We start from the raw sequence: 19,791 nt of genomic DNA on the forward strand, positions 1-19,791 counted from the left end.
CTGAGCTCCACTCACACTCACACACACACTGGATTCACAACTCCTGTGGCTTTCCCTTGCTGCCATGCTCAACTGGCCATGTTGACAGGGAGGTGTAGAGAGAGGAAGTGAGAAGCCCCCTCCGGTGCTAAAAGCACAGTTGCAGACCCCTTGCCTTCACTAAATGTTTCTCAGGCAGCCAGGCTAGATGAAGGGTATCCCGCATGTAACTGTTTATTTCTTCCTGTCTTCTGCTGTTTCCTCAAAGGCTTGCTAAATGCCTGAACTTTCTCTTGGAGCAGAGCCTTGCTTAGTTTCATGGTCCAAAAAGTTTGGAATCAAATGGATGGGTGTCGGGCATCCAAAAGAGCATCATAGGCCTCACTCTGCCCCATCACTCAGTGCAATACGTGCCAGCAAAGGGGTCTATTAACGAAGGTAGCTGAAAGGAATTGGCGGTTAGTATTCTACTAGCATGTTGAGCTGTCCAGTGTTGATGCAATAGCAGTTCATAAAGAAGCAGTGGGGCTTTATCCCTTGAAGAATGTAATTTGACCAGGGGTGCCCAAACTTTTGTATTCCATTGTACAAAACGAATTGCATTTACATTTATATATACATAGGAAGACTGTCATGCCTATGTCTGTCTGGCCTCACCATGTGCTCTGTTTGTTTGTCAATTCTAGCCCTGTTTGTTCATCAGTGTTCCCACCTGTGTCTTCTCTGTGTATAGATGTACTAGATGTACTATTTGGGTTGGTTTGATTCCTTTTCTGGCATTCCCCTGCATTGTATTACGCAGGTTTTAAAATTATGCTAGCATGGATGATATCCCAAGGATAAGGAACACCTTAGAGGTTTGTTGCTTTTCCTCACTTGGGGGCATGTTATCCTAAGCTTTATCAACTCCTGGAGGTTTAAAAAACATGCTGGCATGGGTATGCCAAGGATTGTATCAACAGCTTAGAGGCTGGTCTATCCAGTGGGAAAGTGGTAACTCTTAGTATAATAACTCGTAGTATAATTGTTTATTATTTATTTCTTGTAATTTATGTTATTTTAATTGCAGTATTTATTAATATTGTTTTTAATGCTTTACAAATACCATTTAATGCTTTTTTGTTTTAATTATGCATTTTTTTTCTTTATGTCTTTGTATGTCGCTTGTATGTTTATGGAAAGCACTTGTCTTACCTCGCCTATTAACGGTCAAAAAGCATCAAGTTTAAAAATCAGGGTTTTGTGCATGAAACACAGGCTAATCAGGTATCAGTAATGTTCATATTTGGTTAAGACAGACAACTTCAGTATTTTATACAACATATATTACATCTCTGCACAAAGAATAGAGCCCATCACACTGTAAGTTTGTTGTGATATCAAAAAATATTCTTTTACACTCAACCCATTCCATATTTAATTTTAATTAATTAATTAATTGTTTTTTAAAAGGTTGGTAAAGAAAAATACAAAATACACCACAACGACACAGCTGATAGTTTAAGGTTATTCTGAAGAATTCTGAGGTAGTTCTTAATTATTACATACACATTGTTCAATAAAACAGCCCAAGGACATGATGCCAACACCACCATGCTTAATAGCAGATGCAGTCTTTTTTGGGGTTGAATGCCCATCTTTACTCTTCCAAATATACATCTGGTCACCTCAATCTTTGTCTCATCTGACCACAAAACCTTCTTCCGGCACTGAGCTGTGGAGCAGTGGAAATGTGTTCTTTAAAATGATGGTGCTTTATCCAATACTTTTGGAAGGAGGTGGAGAGTGTCCCAATACTTTCAGCCATATTGCGTATATTAATGTGGTGTTATTTGTGACATTATGAAAAAAATGAAGAATTTTAAATCTTTGGCAGCTAATTATTTTTTATAATAGTTCACGAAATGTATTTTTTACCAAGAAGTGAAAAAAAATAAGCTGAGTGAGCGAGATGGGTCAAGGTTCTTCAAATCAAGCTCTGGAGGGTTCTCCACATTTTAGTGTTTTCCCTGCTATAACGCACATGATTCAGCTAATGGAAGGTTTGAAAACGAGCTGGTGAGTGGAATCAGGTGTGCTAAATTAGGGCAAACAATGAAGTCTGCAGAGCGATGCATCACCAGAAGGCAGGCAGACATACAAGCAACACAGAAGCAAACCCTCAATTTAATTTCTTTTTCATATTGACTTTTTCTCCTTCCTGCTGATGTTTGCATCTGGAATTGTTTCAGGCTTTCAGGAATGTTTAACTAAAAAGTGATTATCTGAGCATAGTACAGGCCTATTTAGCTATGTTTTTTTTTTAGTATTAGGGTTGGGCAGTATCCACCTTTTTTATACTCCCATACTGTCTCAAAATATGAGCAGCATAAGTAGCATAAGTTGTGCAAGTAGCGCAGATGGTCCAACATTTAGCTGCATTATTTAAAAACAAGTAAACTGACATAAATGTCCCATTATTTTTGTCCAACTATTAGACAATGGGGCCTGACTGAGGGTGTGACCTAATAAATTGCTGCATGACATATCAATATCTGATTGGTTAGCCCTCATCGAATTTGCATAAGAAGTGTGTATTATGATCTCTGATTACATTATGGCTGTGTTCTATTGCTTTTGTACAACAGTTTTAACAAAATAAAGAAACACAGTGAATTAAATAAGCCCTGAATTTCATACTTAATATGCTCTAATACTGTCAATTACTTCCATCAAAAAGTAGTTTCACAACAAATTAGTTACTGCTATGCAAGGGTAACAATTCCAAAACACAGGTATCTGTTGAGCCCTGTACACAATCCATGAAATCCAACTGCAATCCAAGAATCCAACTGCTGATACTATGGGGCTCACCTTTTGTGGTACGAATAGAGCCACAGAACTGTCCAAGTATTAAGTTTAGCCAGAGACGTTATAAATGAGGAAACTGACCACTGGTTGAAATATGAATGGGAGTTCTTGTTTGTTTACGGATAAAGTCCTGCCCTTTATCAAAAAGCACTAGCTGGATTGCTGGTTACGCCATGAGCAGAGGAGGGTCAGCGTTACTAGTTTACTAGTTTGAAAAGCCCCCCTTGATGTTGGGATCTGCGCAACAGCAGTAACCAGAACAAGCCCAAAAAAACAAGTTTATGGGCATTGTTAAGCCAAACTCTACAAACCATTCATGAGGTGATTTAAAATATGCCACTGTAACAGTAACCTGACCTTCAGTTTTTAGATGTTTTGTGTCTTCTCATTCATAGAGAAGGGATCCTGGTCTATTATATCATATCAAAGCAAACACAGATACTCACTATGATGTAGACGCTCTTGCCGGTTCCTGTAGGCCCCACAAAGACCGTGGGCTTCTGGTGGGTGACAAGCAGCTCCATCAGAGCCGTATAGCGCACCGTGTCCTCAGTGGGCACGATGATCTCGTTGAACTGGACGTCCTTGGGGATGGGGGGTGCTTGCTTCAGCTCCTCTGTCCACAGCTCCCACCTTCCTGGACCCTAGGTCAGATGAGAAGAAGTCTTTCTGGTGCCACTTTGCGTGGATAGCTTCCTGCAGATGATCTATAGATGGGCATATTCAGCCTTCTTAACAAAGTCTCTGCTGAAAGTCAGCCCTAACAGAGGGTTGGCCAAAATGCTAGAAGTGCTAGAAGAACCAAAAAAGATGCAAGATCAAATCTGGCAATTTAATCACCTAATATGTTTCCTAGGTCTCTAATTTACATCGATCAGCCATAACATTGAAAACACTTATAAGTGAAGTGAATGTCATTAATAATCTGGTTCCTATTGCACCAGTCAAGGGATAGGATATACCAAGGGGCGGCAAATAAACAGTCAGTTCTTGAAGGTGATGTGTTGGAAGTAGGAAAAAATAGGCATTAGAAAGCATAAGGATCTTGGGACTTTGACAAGAGCCAATTTGTAACTGCTAGATCACTGGGTCACAATGTTTCCAAAAGATCAGGCAGATATTGTGTGGTGTTCTTGGTATGCAGTAGTCAGTACCTACCAAAAGTGGTCCACGGAAGAACAGCCAATGAACCAGCCACAGGGTCATGGGTGCCAAAGGCTTATTGCTTGTTGGCTCATTGCTTTGAAATCACAGATGAAATACTGTACCACAAATTGCTGAAAAAGCTATTGCTGGCTTTGTGTTGTGGAGTCCATGCCTTCACAGGACAAATCTTATGGCTGATCGGCATATGAGCCTGTATTTTTTTAAGCCTCTTGATTGTTCCCTTTGTTGGCTTTGAACCTTCTTTGGTTGAACTACAACTTTTGTTAGCTAGACCTTCTGTCAGCCTAATTGTGCATAAATGACAAACAGCTAGCCATGGAAAACAGAGTAGCCAGCTTTCCAATTACTTCTCTGAAATAATAATAAAAAGGACTGTAATTCATGCAATACCCAATTCAGATGTAATTTACCGAATATAGTTGCAGTTTAACCAGCTAATCAAAAAAATAAGTGATACCTGAACCTGAAAGCTTAAACAACTTTCTTTACAGTCAGACCTTGAGGCAAAGGCTCCTTTATAAATCCCCATATTAAAACAATGGGTAATGCTCTCCAGAAACAGGGATTCTTAGAATTTAATGAGCCATGAAATTGACACATTAGGGTAAGTTACGCATGAGGTCTTATTACATAGAATTAAAGCCCATGACACATAACTAATAATGAGACAAATCGCCCCTCTCAGAAGCAGGAGAAATGTGTCTTTAGGACAGAAACGCTGATGATCAGTTCCTATATGTGTTCTCTGAGTTTCTACAGTGAAGTGCAAAAGTTTGGGCACCCCTGTTCAACTTACTGCTAAGCCAGTAAATGATGATCTGATGATGATCTAAAAGGCATGAAGTTAAAAACAAAACATTTCTTTAATATGTAAGCAATGCTTTAATACTTTATGCTTTAATAAGCAAGATTATTATTATTCACATTTTAAAATAACAGAAATGATAAAGTTTATGTACTTTGCATGGTCAATACTTAGGAACACCTTTTTTTTGTCAAATATCACAGCTTTTGTAGTCTTTGATTATTCATTACAAAATGCTTTTATGTCTGTGAGATTTTTGGGGAATCTTGCTTTAACTGCTTTGAGGTCTATCCACAGATCAAAGATGTTTAGGTGGAGGGACTCTGGGGGCCATTGCAAACCCTTCAGTTGGGCCTCCTATGGTAGACCACTGTGGATTTTAAGGTGTGTTTAGGATCACTATGCTGCTGTATAATCCATCCTCCTTTCATCTTCAGCTTTTTTACAGACAGTGGTATGTTTGCTTTTAGTATTAGCTAGAATCCATTCTTTCCTCTACAAATGGAATGTTTCTCATGCCACTGCCTACAAGACAAGCCCAAAACATGAACAATCCACATTTGTGTTTAACAGGCTCATTGCAGATTTATCAGTCCACCAGACTTCCCAATGCAGCAGGCCTGATTTAGATACTTGGTCCTCCAGACCTCAACGTGATTACCACTATTCCTGTTAACTGCCAGTTAACTGCCAAACAAATAAGGCTGTTTTTTTGTTTTTTCTTAACATTTTGCTCCTTGCTGCAATGGTTCAACAGGAGGCAATGGATGAACTAATCAATGAGGCCACACGTCAGGGGCTACATGTCACCTCAATGTGATTACCACTATTCCTGTTAACTGCCAGTTACTCTTAATTACATTTCAAATTGAGGAAACTGCTACTTTATCTTCCTATATATTATCTAACTAATGCTTAAAGGAAGCCATGCTGTTTATTATTGGGACAGATAGTTTGAGGAGTCAGAGTTTTTATAAAGGTTTTAAATTTGCACCTCCTGGCCTTTCCTAATAAGGATTTTAATGGCATTCCTTTTTTTTTGCTTGCAACCACTCAGTAATTTAAACAATGTGCCTTAAAAAGATCAAATCCCTTACCTATTATTAATAATAACAGAAAATTTGACCAGGGATGCCCATATATTTGCATGCCACTATATGAGTAAAGCGTATGTAGTAAGATTGAGAAAACTTAGACACTCCTTAAGACACCCTGCATGTACTTCTCTTTGCTTGAGAAGGTACAGTAGGTCTTACAGCAAATTCTGACCTGAATGTTGGAGCTGCTAGTGTTCATCACAGCAGCTGCAAGCAGTCAGAATATTAGTTTGATAAGTAACAGTACTGATTAATTAATAATTGAGGGATATGCTTTACTCCACTGAAAAAAACACGGTATACACATGTCTAGAAATGTTCTGTTCTGAAGTGCTGAAATGCTGGAAAAGGTACTGGTTAAAAAGTTGAGGTGGCCCCTTTTTTATTTCTTAAATATTACATTTGGTAAGTCTTTTAAAGCTGTTTGAATAGAGTAACTCTGATCAAAGTCAAGAAAAAATGAAACTGGGAAAAAATGCCAAAATGTCACCAAGTGACCTGCTTTCAGTGGACACATGTTGCCTCTTTTGCCTTTAGTGACTGACCTCTTTGACGAAGCGATACTGGTACAGTGTGCCCTCAGTGGGCAAGGGCACGGTCAGCTGTTTGGTCGGTGGTTCTACATGCTCTAGGATGCCATGGCGCTGCCGAGTCTCCTCACTCAGCGCGTCGGTCAGCACCTCCCTCAGCAGCCCGTCAAACTTTAGTCGGCCAGCCTCTAAACAGCTGGCTCCCACTGACCACACCAGAGAGAAGACGAAGATACCCTGACCAAAAGAGAAAATAAGGAAGTTAAACTATAACTTCTCAGCAAAAAAATACAGTAAAGACCAGCTTTTGTTGGTGGTTGGTTTTGAATGGTCAGAGTTTGTCTTTTGGTGGGTGATATGTCATGCTGGACCTACCGGTTTGGTCAGCTTGGTTATGTTAGTCGTGATAGTCGATCAGCTTGGTCATTAGGATTGACCAGCATGGTCATAATGGTTAACTAATTTGATTATGTTGTTTGACCAGCCTGGTCATGATGTCAACCAGCTTAGTTATGATGGTTAACCAGCATGGTTATAATGTTAAACTTTGCTTGGTTATGAGATCAACCAGCAATATGGTTGACTAACTTAATCATGTTATTTGATCCGCATGGTCATGAATGTCGAATGTCGAATGTTAACGTGTTTGACCAGTTTGGTCATGGTGTCAACCAGCTTAGTTATGATAGTGACTAGCTTGGTCATTATGCCAACCAGCTTTATTATAATAGTCAACCAGCATAATAGTCTACTTACTGATCATGACATTTGATCAGCAGGCTCATGAAGGTCTATTCGAGTGTCCATGATGGACTATCATTTTCAACCAGCTTGATTGTGATGGTCAGCAAGTTGGTCATGTTGGTTGGCATACAAGTCTTTCAAGCTTAACCAGCTTAATTTGGCCAGGATGTTTTTTTTTCAGCAGGCTAATCAGAATTTATGACTCCTTAAGGTTATTATTAGCAGTCATCACTTTAACTGTATTAAGTTTACAGACTGTATACAGTTCTAAATGGTGTTGTATAATTGCTTGGCCCATTACGTGTTCACTTTATACAAATAGTTTCAGTCAACACAACAAAATAAAACAAGGCAATCTCTTTGAATAATTTTGCCTTTGCTAGTATCCAGCTATCCTACCTAGCCAGTTCGCTAGTCAGCTAAACTCTTTTTTTTTCTAAATTTTTCTTTGCCGGCAAAGACCAAGTAGCTTATGAGGTCATATTTTTGATCAACTCAATACAGAATAACTACATTTATGCACAGCATTATTTCACTGCCCTTTCATTTAATAACCACAGCCCACTGCTGACCTTATCTCCACCACTAACACAATCAATTATTCATAAGAACTTTCTCAGCTTGATTGCATCTAGATCCCGTTTCTAAAGTATATAAAACACAATCGATAAAAACACTATGGGCATTGATTCGGGACAAAATAGCTTTGGCTCCCAGAGTGTAAACAAATAAGGCTGTTTTTTTGTTTTTTCTTAACATTTTGCTCCTTGCTGCAATGGTTCATCAGGAGGCAATGGATGAACTAATCAATGAGGCCACACGTCAGGGGCTACATGTCATGGTTTTTTATCTCACACTGATATGATTTGGTGGTCTTGTGGGGGCAGGTGGAAAAGGATTATCACACCTTCAGACAAAAAAGCAGACAGTATTGAACCGTCTGCAGAAGCAAAAACAGCTTCATAAAAGCGTTAGCTTGGGGCAAAATTGCCACAATGATATGTGAAGACGGGGTAAAAGCTATAGGTTGGACTATATTTATCAAGTCTCCAAAAGAGTTTTAACCTTTTGAATCCAGTGAAAAGAGAGACCAACTGCACAGAACATTTCAAAATATTTACCTGCAGAATGTAAATTATAATAATGTTAAGTATAATGTAATGCATGCAGAATATTATGACCACCTACCTAAGCGCGGGAAGAACCACACTTGTGGTAGCATTCATAATAGAGGTTAACAATGGCGCATTGATTGGTCTGCACCACTTGCCTGAGACGTTGTGGGGCACTACTGTTATGCCACTGGAAGGTACTCAATATGTGAGAAGTCCATTCTCGGTACACCTTCACTATGGTGGCTCTAAAACATCCCACAAAGTTAGCAATTTTTAAGATGCTACCACCCTTTGCCCATTGTTGCAGTCATATCAGAATATTATGAGCACCACTTTTTTTTAAAGAACTTGGCTCAGGATGTCACAGATGCCATGTGACAAGGTTTGCTGCTCATATAAATAAGCGAGCACACCAGTCAGTTGTAGCAGAGTGCCATGGGCGATTGTCATGGGCACAAGGACACAATTTGACTGCTGTTCAAAAGTGCATGGTAATAGGTGAAAGGCTGTGGTATCTCAGAAACCGCTAACGTTGTGGGATGTTCTAGAGCCACCATAGTAAGGTGCACTGAAAATGCACTTCTCACAAATGTCTTCTGCAATGGCATAACAGTGGATCCTAACGACTCAGGCAAGTGGTACAGAGCAATTGACACTCCACTGTGGACCAGTTAACCTCTATAATAAGCACCTTCCATCACCTAATACAGTCCATTCCTGCTAGTGTAGCAAAGTGGTTATTCACACTATAAGGAAGGTGGTCATAATATTCCAATATATCTGTGTACAAAAATAATAATAAAGTAATCAAATAATAAAGTTTAATTACATATTAGAATACTGTGTTTATATTAAATGTCCAGAAAGGCTTGGATTAAAAAACCATAGACATGCAATAAAGCTGCTAAAACTCTGCTGATCAGAGTACTGCCTGACTATAGGCCTAATATTCTAATGAGCATTTTGCAGGACTTCCAGTCTGCTGCACCACTGATTCTCAAACTGGTCCTCTGGGTCCCCTAGATGGTCCACATTTGAGCTAGAATATGGACCATGTAGGCCAATGGTTCTTAACCCTGGTCCTGGAGGACCCCCTGCCCTGCACATTTTAGTAGATTTCACCTTCACCTTCAACTCAAGAAGGGCTTGTTAATTAGCTGATTGCCTGGATCAGGTGTGTTGGGAGCAGAGTAGACTGCAGGCCAGGGGGTCCTCCAGGACCAGGACTGGAAACCATAAAGTTAAACCACTCATATGGAAATAAATAGAATGAGTGAAATGGGGAGAAGTGAGTGGCTTGGTCTTCTATGTATAAATACTATATGACACTGTATGTCCAAGCACTCCCCTAGACAGTAGAGACAGTCACTCCAACAAAAGCAGGATTAACCCTTGATTTCCGAAAAACAATGCATCTTGCCTCTCATTAATATAGCATGGTGTGCATGCTTGGCCAGGGAATTGAAGCCTACTCTGCCCTACTCTTACCCACAATTCTACACTAACTGCATTTCTTCCAGCTTTGCTCGCTCTGTTGTGTTTAGTTCTGCTGCAAACACTGGACAGTAGAGTAAGCGTCCCCTAAGTGTTTTGGTTTTTAATAAAAAGAATTATACATTACAGTTATGGTAACTCAATCACTGTTCATGTTAGACTGGACAAAAGCATTTGTTTCCTCATCATTTGTACTAATGCACTTCAGCACCGTGGACAGCGGCAACTCTGCAAAGCCCCATGGCTGCTCTTCAGCACCTGAGCTTCACGCCACGCTGAAACATCAACAAACAAAGGAGTGAGAAAACAGCGCCTGCCCCCGCTCTCAAACTGATGACTCGCACCTGCAGCCTATTAGGAGGCACGGCTGGAGATGAAATTAGTAAATAACAAAAGACAGTGACATGGGAGATGGTAAATGAAATACAGAATAAAAAAAAGGCCTCAAATTTTCATCTTAACCTGAATATAAGATGATTACATGCTGCATGGACCTGATCAAACTGCCATTACATACACACAACCCACACAACAAACAAACAAACAACAATAATTTTCATTATCAAGTTTAAGTACCATCTAAACAAATTCATGTTTCAATCAGAGCCTTCCAAAACACATCCTAACTAAATGAATGTAGGTTTAAATGAATGTAAGCAGTTGGTGCAGTCTCTCACCTCGAGCCAAGAGCAGATGTCTCTCTCGCTCATCCCCTTGATCTGGCCCTCCTCTCTGAACTCATCCATCATGCAGTCCATAAGGTTCATCAGAGAATTTACCAGGTTGGTGTCAGACGTCGGCGACAGCTCCTAAAATTGATCAGAAGATGCACGAATGTAGAGATATGAGGCTAGATGTATTTATTTAAGTATTATCACACCATATTCTACCAAGTATGCATGTTCATAAGACATCTATCAGCCATAACATTAAAACCACTGACAGGTGGAGTTGGACATTCATTATCTGGTTACAATAATACCAGTGTTATAAGTTTGAAGTCCTGTGTACAAATAAAAATACAACGTTTTACCCGCAATAAACAAAGGTAAGGGTACAGAATTTCAATAGAACACATCTCCAACTGTTAAGCACAAGGGTGGATACATCAAGTGTGAATCAATCACTGACTGCAACACTAGGTATGTGTTGGAGTCAGTCGCATGAAAAACATTTCACTGGTAGAAGATTTCATTCAATTAAATATGAGCAAATTCTGAAAGCAAACATCACACTGTCTATAAAAAAGCTTAAGATGAAAAGAAGATTCTACAATAGGATAATCATCTAAACACACCTCATAATGCAAGTTGGCTACAGGTTTTTTCATAACCCTCAGGGCTGTGGTAGCTTAGTGGTTAGAGCACTGGGTTATATATAAATGGTGATCGTGGCTGCCTGACCTAAACATCACTCAAAATCTTAGAAGAGAAGTGCAGCAAGATGGCCCAAGAAGTCTTTTGCAAGGAAGAAGGGGATAAAAATTCCCCAAAGAAAAACTGAAAGACTCTTAGCTACTACAAAAATATGTAAACTGGGCATAGAGGGTGCCCAAAGTTCTGCTTCTGGTCCTATTACTTTTTTGTTATTTTGTTATTAACCTGAAAAAGTGTGAAATATGTCAACTTTAACTTTATGCCTTTTGGAAATCAGGTCATCTTTGACCTGCGTAGCTGCAACTTTGCACCAATAAGCCAAAACTAATGCGCCAACAGTCAGTTGGAAACAAGCCGCTGGTCATTTTCATTTAATCGCCTATAATTTGTGCAGAACATCAAGAGCACCCTGTAATACCTACATCAGAATAATAGCTTTATTATTTTACCTCAGAAATAAACCTTCGCGCACAAGAAGAAAGGACACTACTCCTGATTACCCTGAGGTATGACTAATATTGCCCATAAAAGCTCCCATAAAGAAGCCCAGAGTATGAAGTTAATGAAGAAAAAGTCTCCTCCACCGCTTCATGAGATACTGCGTTTAGTCAAGTATGTTGTCCTAATTGGCTGCAAAAAGTGAATGCGGAGAATGCAACTCGAAAAATGCATAATTATGCTGTTCTGGCTGGAATATGCAGTAAGTGCGCACAAAAGAAGCCTCATAATCACAGTGCTTTGTGATTACTGGGACAAAAACATGCGAAGGCTGTGCTGAGCAGATATATCTTGTCATTTTGTTTCCTTTCCCGACTCTATTAGTGCAATTACCAAGGCTTGTTCATACTAATTGGTGCATGTGTTTTTAAACGTATTTTCTCTACACTTTTTTTTATTAATTTACAGTGGAGGGTGTTGGGGGGCTGTTATTACTATTATTTGCGTGCAACAGGCAAGGCAGATTGCCTCACACATATGAAAAAAAAACACTCCAGTGTGACTAATTTTCCCGAGGAGTTGCAGCCTTGTAAGTTTCTCCAAAGCCCCAGTTTGACACCAGAACTTCTGCTAACTACCAACTTAATTCTCAAGAGGCTGAGAAAAGCCTGGAGTGAGTAAATACTTGTCTCATGGAGGCAAATTCATGGGAAATGTGTTACTTATGAAGTGTCAGAGGGTGTTTTGAAAAAAGGGTTCTATATTCAGCTCTGAAGGCACAGTGCAATGCTCTGTATACTTCGCTCATGTACACAGCCAGACTCAGAACATACGTTTATAAAAATAACATTCTCAGTGGTACACATTTACACTCCCTGCACACTTTATTAGAAACCTACCTTGCTGGTGTACAATTGTTGATGGAGGGTTTGTATAAGCTATCATCTAGCCCTTTATCAGTGGTCAGTTACTGTTTTTCTGCACTTGGCTGGATATTTCTGGATGGCGTGTAAAAACACCAGTAACAACACTGCAGTAATATCTGGTTTCTGGTTAACAGCGGTCCTGTGGTTAACCGAACAATGAGAGGGTAGAAGCCATTGTTCATCAAAACTGTTTTGTAAATATACACAGTGGCTTGCAAATGTTCAGGCACTCTTGTTCAAAATATCTGTGACTGTGAATAGAGTAAAAAAGCATTTAACATTTTAAGCAAAATTACTTGCTTACACAGTTTTTCAATTCTTGTTTGAAGGATTTTGACCCATTCTTCCCTAAAAAAATCTTGCATGCAATTTACTTTTGAGGTCTTTCCACAGATGTTCAATGATGTATAGGTCGGGGACTGTGAGGGCCACGGCAAAACCCTCAACTTGCGTCAAGTCCATGATTTTGATGTGTTTTTAAAATCTGCTGTAGAAGCTCATCCCCTTTTCATTTTTCTGCATGTTTACAGACAGTAAGATGCTAGCTTTCCAGAATTTGCTAGTATTTCATTGAAACCATTATTACCTTAAAATGTTCTTTATGCCACTGGCTGCAACACAACCCCAACCCATCCCCGTACTTAACAGTTGGAGAGGTGTTCTTTTTAGTTTTACCCTTGTTGTGTCTGCAAACTTAAGACATCATGTCTTCACTCTTGGACTACATTCAGGGTATGGGGGAAAACAGTGTAAATGTGTTGATCACCTTGGTTCCTTTGCGGATAAACTGCAGACAGGCAGGCAGTGTGCGGTCAAATAGGCTGGTGATGAGGTCTTTGTGCATGGGGCTGACTGTGGAGGGCAGCGTGTTGAGCCAGGACAGCATCAGGGGCCTCCAACCCAACATGTGAGGCTCCATGTAGATCATACCACAGCGGGACACCTGCAGGAAACAGGACACATACTGTAAGCAATATTGAAAAGGCCTGCATGGCTGACAGGTTAACGTCACTTAATTTGCTTTGTACTTTATCCTGACTGTGGTAATGCTTAATGTGTATCCTGATGTGGTAATGCCCATCTTGCAATAATACAGTGTCCATCGAGCAACCGCTAGGCAACACCATAACAACCACCTGGAAGGTTATATCTACCAACTAGCAACAATTAAGCTTAGAGACACTAGAGCAACCACCTGGTGTACCATAACAACTGCCCATCAACCACTAATTAACTCCATAGCAGCAATAGGGAATACCATCACCACCATTAAGCAAATAACACCATAGCAACCACCTTGCAATTCTATAGCACCCATCTAGCAACCACTTTGCAACACCACAGCAACTATCTGGGATGTCATAGCAACTTTCTAATAACAATAGCAAACACTGAACAACTCCATAGCAGCAACAGAGAATACCACAGCAGCCACATAGCAATACCATAGCAACCACCTACCCTATAGCAACAGCCTAGCCACTACCTGAAAGATATCACTTAAGCTGTGCAAACATTATTATATATCCTTTAGGAAAAGCATGTTTCTAGCTGTTTGTGAATAAGAGAGATGCCTTTAAACAGTGTATGACATATCTGAGCAACTGGGATTCACTGCCAATGCATATGCTATACGTGAGGGTATCAAAAGAGGAATTGTCCCACTGCTGCAGTAACAACCACTACACTTCTGTAGTGTGGAGACTAGATGTGGAAATGTTGCTGTGAGGATTTGATTATATTCAGTCACAAGAGCAATGGTGAGGTCAGGTACTGATGATGGATGATTAGTTGTGGATTATAAACTCATCCCACAGCTCATCAGCTCTGAGCTAATGAGGCCAGCAGCTACAGATTAGGTAAAATCAAGGAAAACAGTGAGATTCGTTCTGGATCACAAATGCCTCTCCAACTCATTCTTGGTTCATTGAATGAAGCACTCTACAGAACACAGTTTCACTGCTCCACAGCCCAGTGCTGGGAGCATCCCACTCTAAATCTACAGGGGATAAAATGAAGTTGATTACCACTTTGCAGTCATGAAAACTTCCACTGTTCTGGGAAGGCTTTCTACAAGCTTTTGGAGTGTGTATGCGGACCATTTTGCCCATTCATGCAGAAGATCATTTGTGAGGTCAGACACTGATGTTGGACAAGAGGGCCTGGCTTGCTATCTCTGTTTCAGTTTATCTCAAATCGATATGATGATGTTGAGGTAGGGCTCTGTGTGGGCCAGTCAGGTTCTTACACATCAAACTCACCCAACTGGAGCAGAAAAGGGCCTTTATCAAACCATTTCCACAAAGTTGGAAGCATACAGTTGTTGAAAATGTCTTGGTACTCTGAAGCGCCTCTGAAAAACAATCTCATAGCATTATCCCTCCTCCGCCAAACTTTACAATTGGCACAGTGCAGTCAGGTAGGTACCGTTCTCCTGGCATTCACCAAACCTAGACTCATCCACCACACTGCCAGATAGAGAGGGGGAAGCATGATTTGTCCTGCCAAAGAAAATGTTTTCACTTCCATCCAGTGGTGGTGTACTTAACACTACTCATCTGATGCATGCCATTGTGCTTGGTAATATGAAGGCTTGTATGCAAGACAGACTACCTGGCTAGGTGCTTGATTATATGTACCTGTGGTAATGGGACTAAAGGAACCACCTGAATTCAATGATTAAGCAGTGTGTCCCAATACTTTTGTCCACATAGTTTACACTGTTCAGCCATAACATTAAAACTAATGTCTTATGTCTTACTGATCTTATTATAATGACACCCAGCAGCAAGCAAACAATCCGCTTTTAAAGTTGATGTGCTGCACGCAGGAAAAGGGCTACCGTAAGAATCAGAGACACTTTCACAAAGACCAAACTGTGATGGCTAGATGACTGGATCACATCGTCTACAAAAGGGGCAGGTTTTTGTTGTGTTCCTGGTATGCAGTGGGCAGTACCTACCACAAGTGCTCCAAGGAAAGTCAAGCGCCACATTAATGAGTGTCCAAGGCTCAATAATATGATCCTCTAAGTTGTGACCCCCACCTTACAACTTAGAGGATCTGTTGCTAACGTCTTGGTGCCAGATACTGTAGGACACCTTTATAGGTCTTGTGGAGTCCATGCCTCAATAGGCCAGAACTGTTTTGGTGGCACAAGGAGGTCCTACATAATATTAGGCTGGTGGTTTGAACGTTATATCTGACTGGTGTGTGTGTGTGTGTGTGTGTATCCACTACTGATCACCTGTATGGGAAATAGTACAGGGATATGAGGAAAAAGTAAATTAAATGGAGAGGGGGGGGGGGGCTGGACATACATGGCTGCTATCCCAGACACAGATTAAGCTTAAGGCTAGACTAAAAAGAATTTCCAATACTTACTTAGTCCAAGAGTAGCCTTAGTCCATGTCTGGGAAACCAGCCCTTATGGTATATGGCAAATGACATAGGCTCAGGCCTTTTCAATGTTGCAAAGACCTTGAAACTCTTTTTACTTCATCACTTTTTTGTTATTTGGCTCTTTTTTCTAGAGCAGAGGGTTCCTTATGGTGAAGAGACCTTCGCTAGCTGGTGCTGTGATGAATAGCTAAGCATACAGGGGTTAGACCGCTGAAATGAAAGTCAGATTTTTCACACCTGGGGATGGTGAATTGGAATAGTAGGATGTGACCGAAAAAGGGGGGAGGCGCAGATGGGAGGCTGGAGTCATCTGGAGCTGGTGCGACCTTAGCGGAGCACGCTAGCTCGTTAGCCGCTCAACTTTCCTCTAGTTTCCAGTTTAGTCTCCCAAGCGGATCGAGTCTGCATTAAAATGAAAAGATGTGCAGGGAGGGAGGGAGGGGAGGAAACTTGGAACAAGAGCAGTGGAGAACTGCAGGCAAGAGACAGAGAGAGAGAGAGCTCAGAATGAGAGCGACAGACAGAAAGAGCCAGAGAGATAACAAGACATAGCCAGAAAAAAGTAGCTTTGTGTGTTGCAGCCAAATCCTTTTCTTTTGCATCACAACGGACGCAAATCCGGACAGATCTGATCTCCCTCTAGCTCTATTTCTCTCTTTTTTTCAAGGTAGCCTCTAATCAATACCTGCTTTAATCTGATCTGGTGGCAGTCCCCCACCCCCACCCCCCTCCCACACACACACAGACCATTATTGTTGCTCTCATCGTGCGCCATCTGACCTGGAGGGCATGCGTCTTTTCGTATGCGCTTCCCTTTCTTAATCTCCATCTTCATCGGCATTTCTATTGAGCTGGATCTCTGACTTGTCCGGGTGTCTGATAAAACACAGAGCTGTGGCTTTATACGCCTTCTCCCCAAGACCCAAGCCAGGGGTAAGACTGCCTTGGATGAGAAAAAGGGCAGTGTGGAGGAGAGCTTTTCCGTTAGCCAGTATACAGTGCTTTTTGACTGGAAAATCCCATCAGGAATATTGTCTGGTAAAAGTCTGTATAAAATGTGAAACATGAATAAACTACATTCCCACGACTCATTCCTACTGGAACCTGAGGTGGGAATGTGTCACTACCCCATCTGTAGCTGTAACGCGTGGGAGAAAGTGAGCGTGGGCCTCTGGAGAAAGAGGATCGGCATGGCACCTTCTCAAAAGCCTCCTGCATACCACATCCTGAGATAATCCTGTTTGTAGCCCCTTTTATACCCAAACATCAAAGTAACAGGAATTCCAAGTGGCGTGTCATTTTTACAGATTGATGACGGGCAAATCACATTCCGCAACACAATGATTATTTTTCATCATGTTTCATCATTTTCGCTTTTAGCAGATTAGCTAGCGGTGATGAACGGCCAAAGTGAGCTTTTAAGCCCACATCCTGAATCATCAGGCTGAAAAAAACCCCGGAGTTGCTGATGTGTCTGTTAGAACGTACTGAATGCGTTCTCCAGTTTTAAGCAACTAAGCTAGCAAAGCATCTCTCCATTCCCCAACAAGCTACCAGGTAGCACATATCAGTAGTCTCCGGAGATTGTGAGCTCAATATCCGTTAATAAAACAGCTATCTGTGGCTGGGAGCCCAAGAGAGCATGATTGGCCGGTGAGATGGCCCATCACTTAGGCTTTGGCCAAAATTGATCCCTACTCCCTCATTAGTATTACGCTATATAGAGAAAGGCTATATGGTTTATTAAATGGAGTTATAAAGTTTGGGAGAAGAACCATGCCCAAACTCACCCCATAAAAACGCTCCTCTTCTGTCACAATTCCGTGAACAAAATTCGCACCCCACCACCACCCCAGCTCTTTCTTCTCTTCCAACTCATGCTCTGGCTTTGCTTGGCAAGGTGGCACTCTAGCTTCTCCGCTAAAGCCCAGAAGTCCAGCCCAAATTTCTCTAGTTCCTCAGTTCACAGTCCTTCGCACCAGCATAAAGAAACGCACAAGTGGCTGAATGGAGTTTGAAGCTCCATACACACATAAACTTAATTCTGAATTAGTAAAAGCATTGTGCCATTCATTAAATAATATTTTAAACATTATGTTGCTTAGAAACATAAAAATCTGTTAACAAACCACATAGGAAAACTACATGGTGACACAGCGCTCAGTGACTTGTAACTTGCTTAGCTATGAACAAATTTCTTTGGCTCCAGTTCGTTCCACTGTCTATTGCTGAGGTACGCTGTTTACTATAAATGACAAGTGCATCATGGGAGATTGTAGTGCCCATGTTCTAATTCCACTTTAGAATTCGGACAGAGAAAAATGACCAACATACTCAATAGTGCCCTAAAATACGGCCATTTCAGTCACAGACTTAGTGTGATGCTAGCCAGTGCAGGTGTCTGATAGCTGACCAAGCAGAATGGGCAGTTATGGGTTGCGCTCTCCTCCAAGTGTGTATCATCAGGAGATGAGAGTGAGCTCAATACCTATTGATGGGTAGCTATCTGTTGCAGGGAGTCCAAAAGAGCATATATGTCCCTCCCTCTACACCCATTATTCAGCATGATGCTAGTCTATATAGGCACCTGTTGAACAGATGTTAAGAAATTATTCAATAATGTGATGTGGTACAATTCGGAGGAACCAATGGTAACCTGTTATTATCATTCAAACAATGCATGAATGTCCCTCGAAACAAATTTAACAGGTTTTATTAAGAATTTTGTAGGAAATGTAAACACTGCTGTTACAAAATGCTGTGTAAGTCTAGTTCTTCTAAAGAGCAGAGATACACTTCAGCAGATGAGTATCTACTGTACATGAGCACTGATGTCAATGACTCCAATTAGTGCCAATATCCACAGAACAGCATGATAACACCATGCTTTGTCTTGGCAACACCTTTTGTGTCCCAGGTTTGCTTACCTCTCCACATTCTACCTGGCAGTCCTGCAGCAGCTGTACGCCAAGGGTCCCAATTACCTTGGTCCTTAGAGCCTTAGACCAGCACTGGCTGGCACACTTACACACTTATTAAACCTGGTAATTAACCAATGAGCTGAATCAGGAGTGTTTGAGGAGGAATATCACCAGGCTGTGCTGGACTTAGGTCCTGGGTCTAGCAAGGTTTTTATCAGGGTTATAAGATCAAATACCAGTGATTTATAACCATGTTTATTCATTTGAAAAAAATGTGTTCTGTTAATGCAACTCTCTCTCTGTGGTTGTAGAGCTCTGACATTACCTGACCTTCCTCTTTTTGTATTAGGCTATAGAACTACAACTCCCATATTCCTCACCGTAGCAGGTGAAGCCACCTCCAGGTCCATGGGCTCGAAGATGAGGCTCATCTGCGGAGACATCTGAATGATCTCGCCGCTCATCAGGCACAGCTTCTTATTGTCATCCAGCACTGTGTTCATGTTCTCGATCCACACAGCGTCCACCGGGCCATCGAAGATCAGCCATTTTCTGTCTGGAGTCTGCATAGACAGGAGATTGACCAATGTTGATATTACCTTCATAATAGGAGCCCGTCAAGCCAATCTTACACAGCACTAAACTTGTGCTTCAGGATTTACAGAATGTGGACAACATATTAAAACGTATAGGATACAGATCTGTGGTTCATATCCTATTAAATATTTGCTGTGATTTCTGTGACATCATGAGTACAATTTTGTGGTTTTAGAAAGCCTAATGTGTGATGTTGCTTATGGGTGGCTGATCTAGCACCTTTGCAACAGTGTTCTAAAAGATTTTGAGATTTGGGTGTAAAAAAAAAAAAAAAAGCAGAGTGCGACTAAAATGCTCATCTGAAAGGCCATTTACAAGAGATACAATTTTGCCATTTACAGCAGACAGAA

At 41.0% G+C, this 19,791-nt stretch overlaps 1 protein-coding gene across 1 annotated transcript in view; it reads right to left on the minus strand.

The window, feature by feature from the left end:
- dnah7 (dynein, axonemal, heavy chain 7) overlaps positions 1-19,791 on the minus strand; it is a 160,696-nt gene that overhangs the window by 73,494 nt on the left and 67,411 nt on the right. Inside the window, exons 32-36 of the mRNA XM_072686501.1 lie at positions 19,225-19,407; positions 13,288-13,464; positions 10,459-10,590; positions 6,444-6,665; positions 3,276-3,473 (exon numbers count right to left, since the gene is read on the minus strand). Of these exons, the coding sequence (XP_072542602.1) occupies positions 3,276-3,473; positions 6,444-6,665; positions 10,459-10,590; positions 13,288-13,464; positions 19,225-19,407 (912 nt within the window). The remainder of the gene's footprint in view (positions 1-3,275; positions 3,474-6,443; positions 6,666-10,458; positions 10,591-13,287; positions 13,465-19,224; positions 19,408-19,791) is intronic.

This window comes from Salminus brasiliensis, chromosome 8 (genome assembly GCF_030463535.1).
Source record: "Salminus brasiliensis chromosome 8, fSalBra1.hap2, whole genome shotgun sequence".
Lineage (NCBI taxonomy): Eukaryota > Metazoa > Chordata > Actinopteri > Characiformes > Bryconidae > Salminus > Salminus brasiliensis.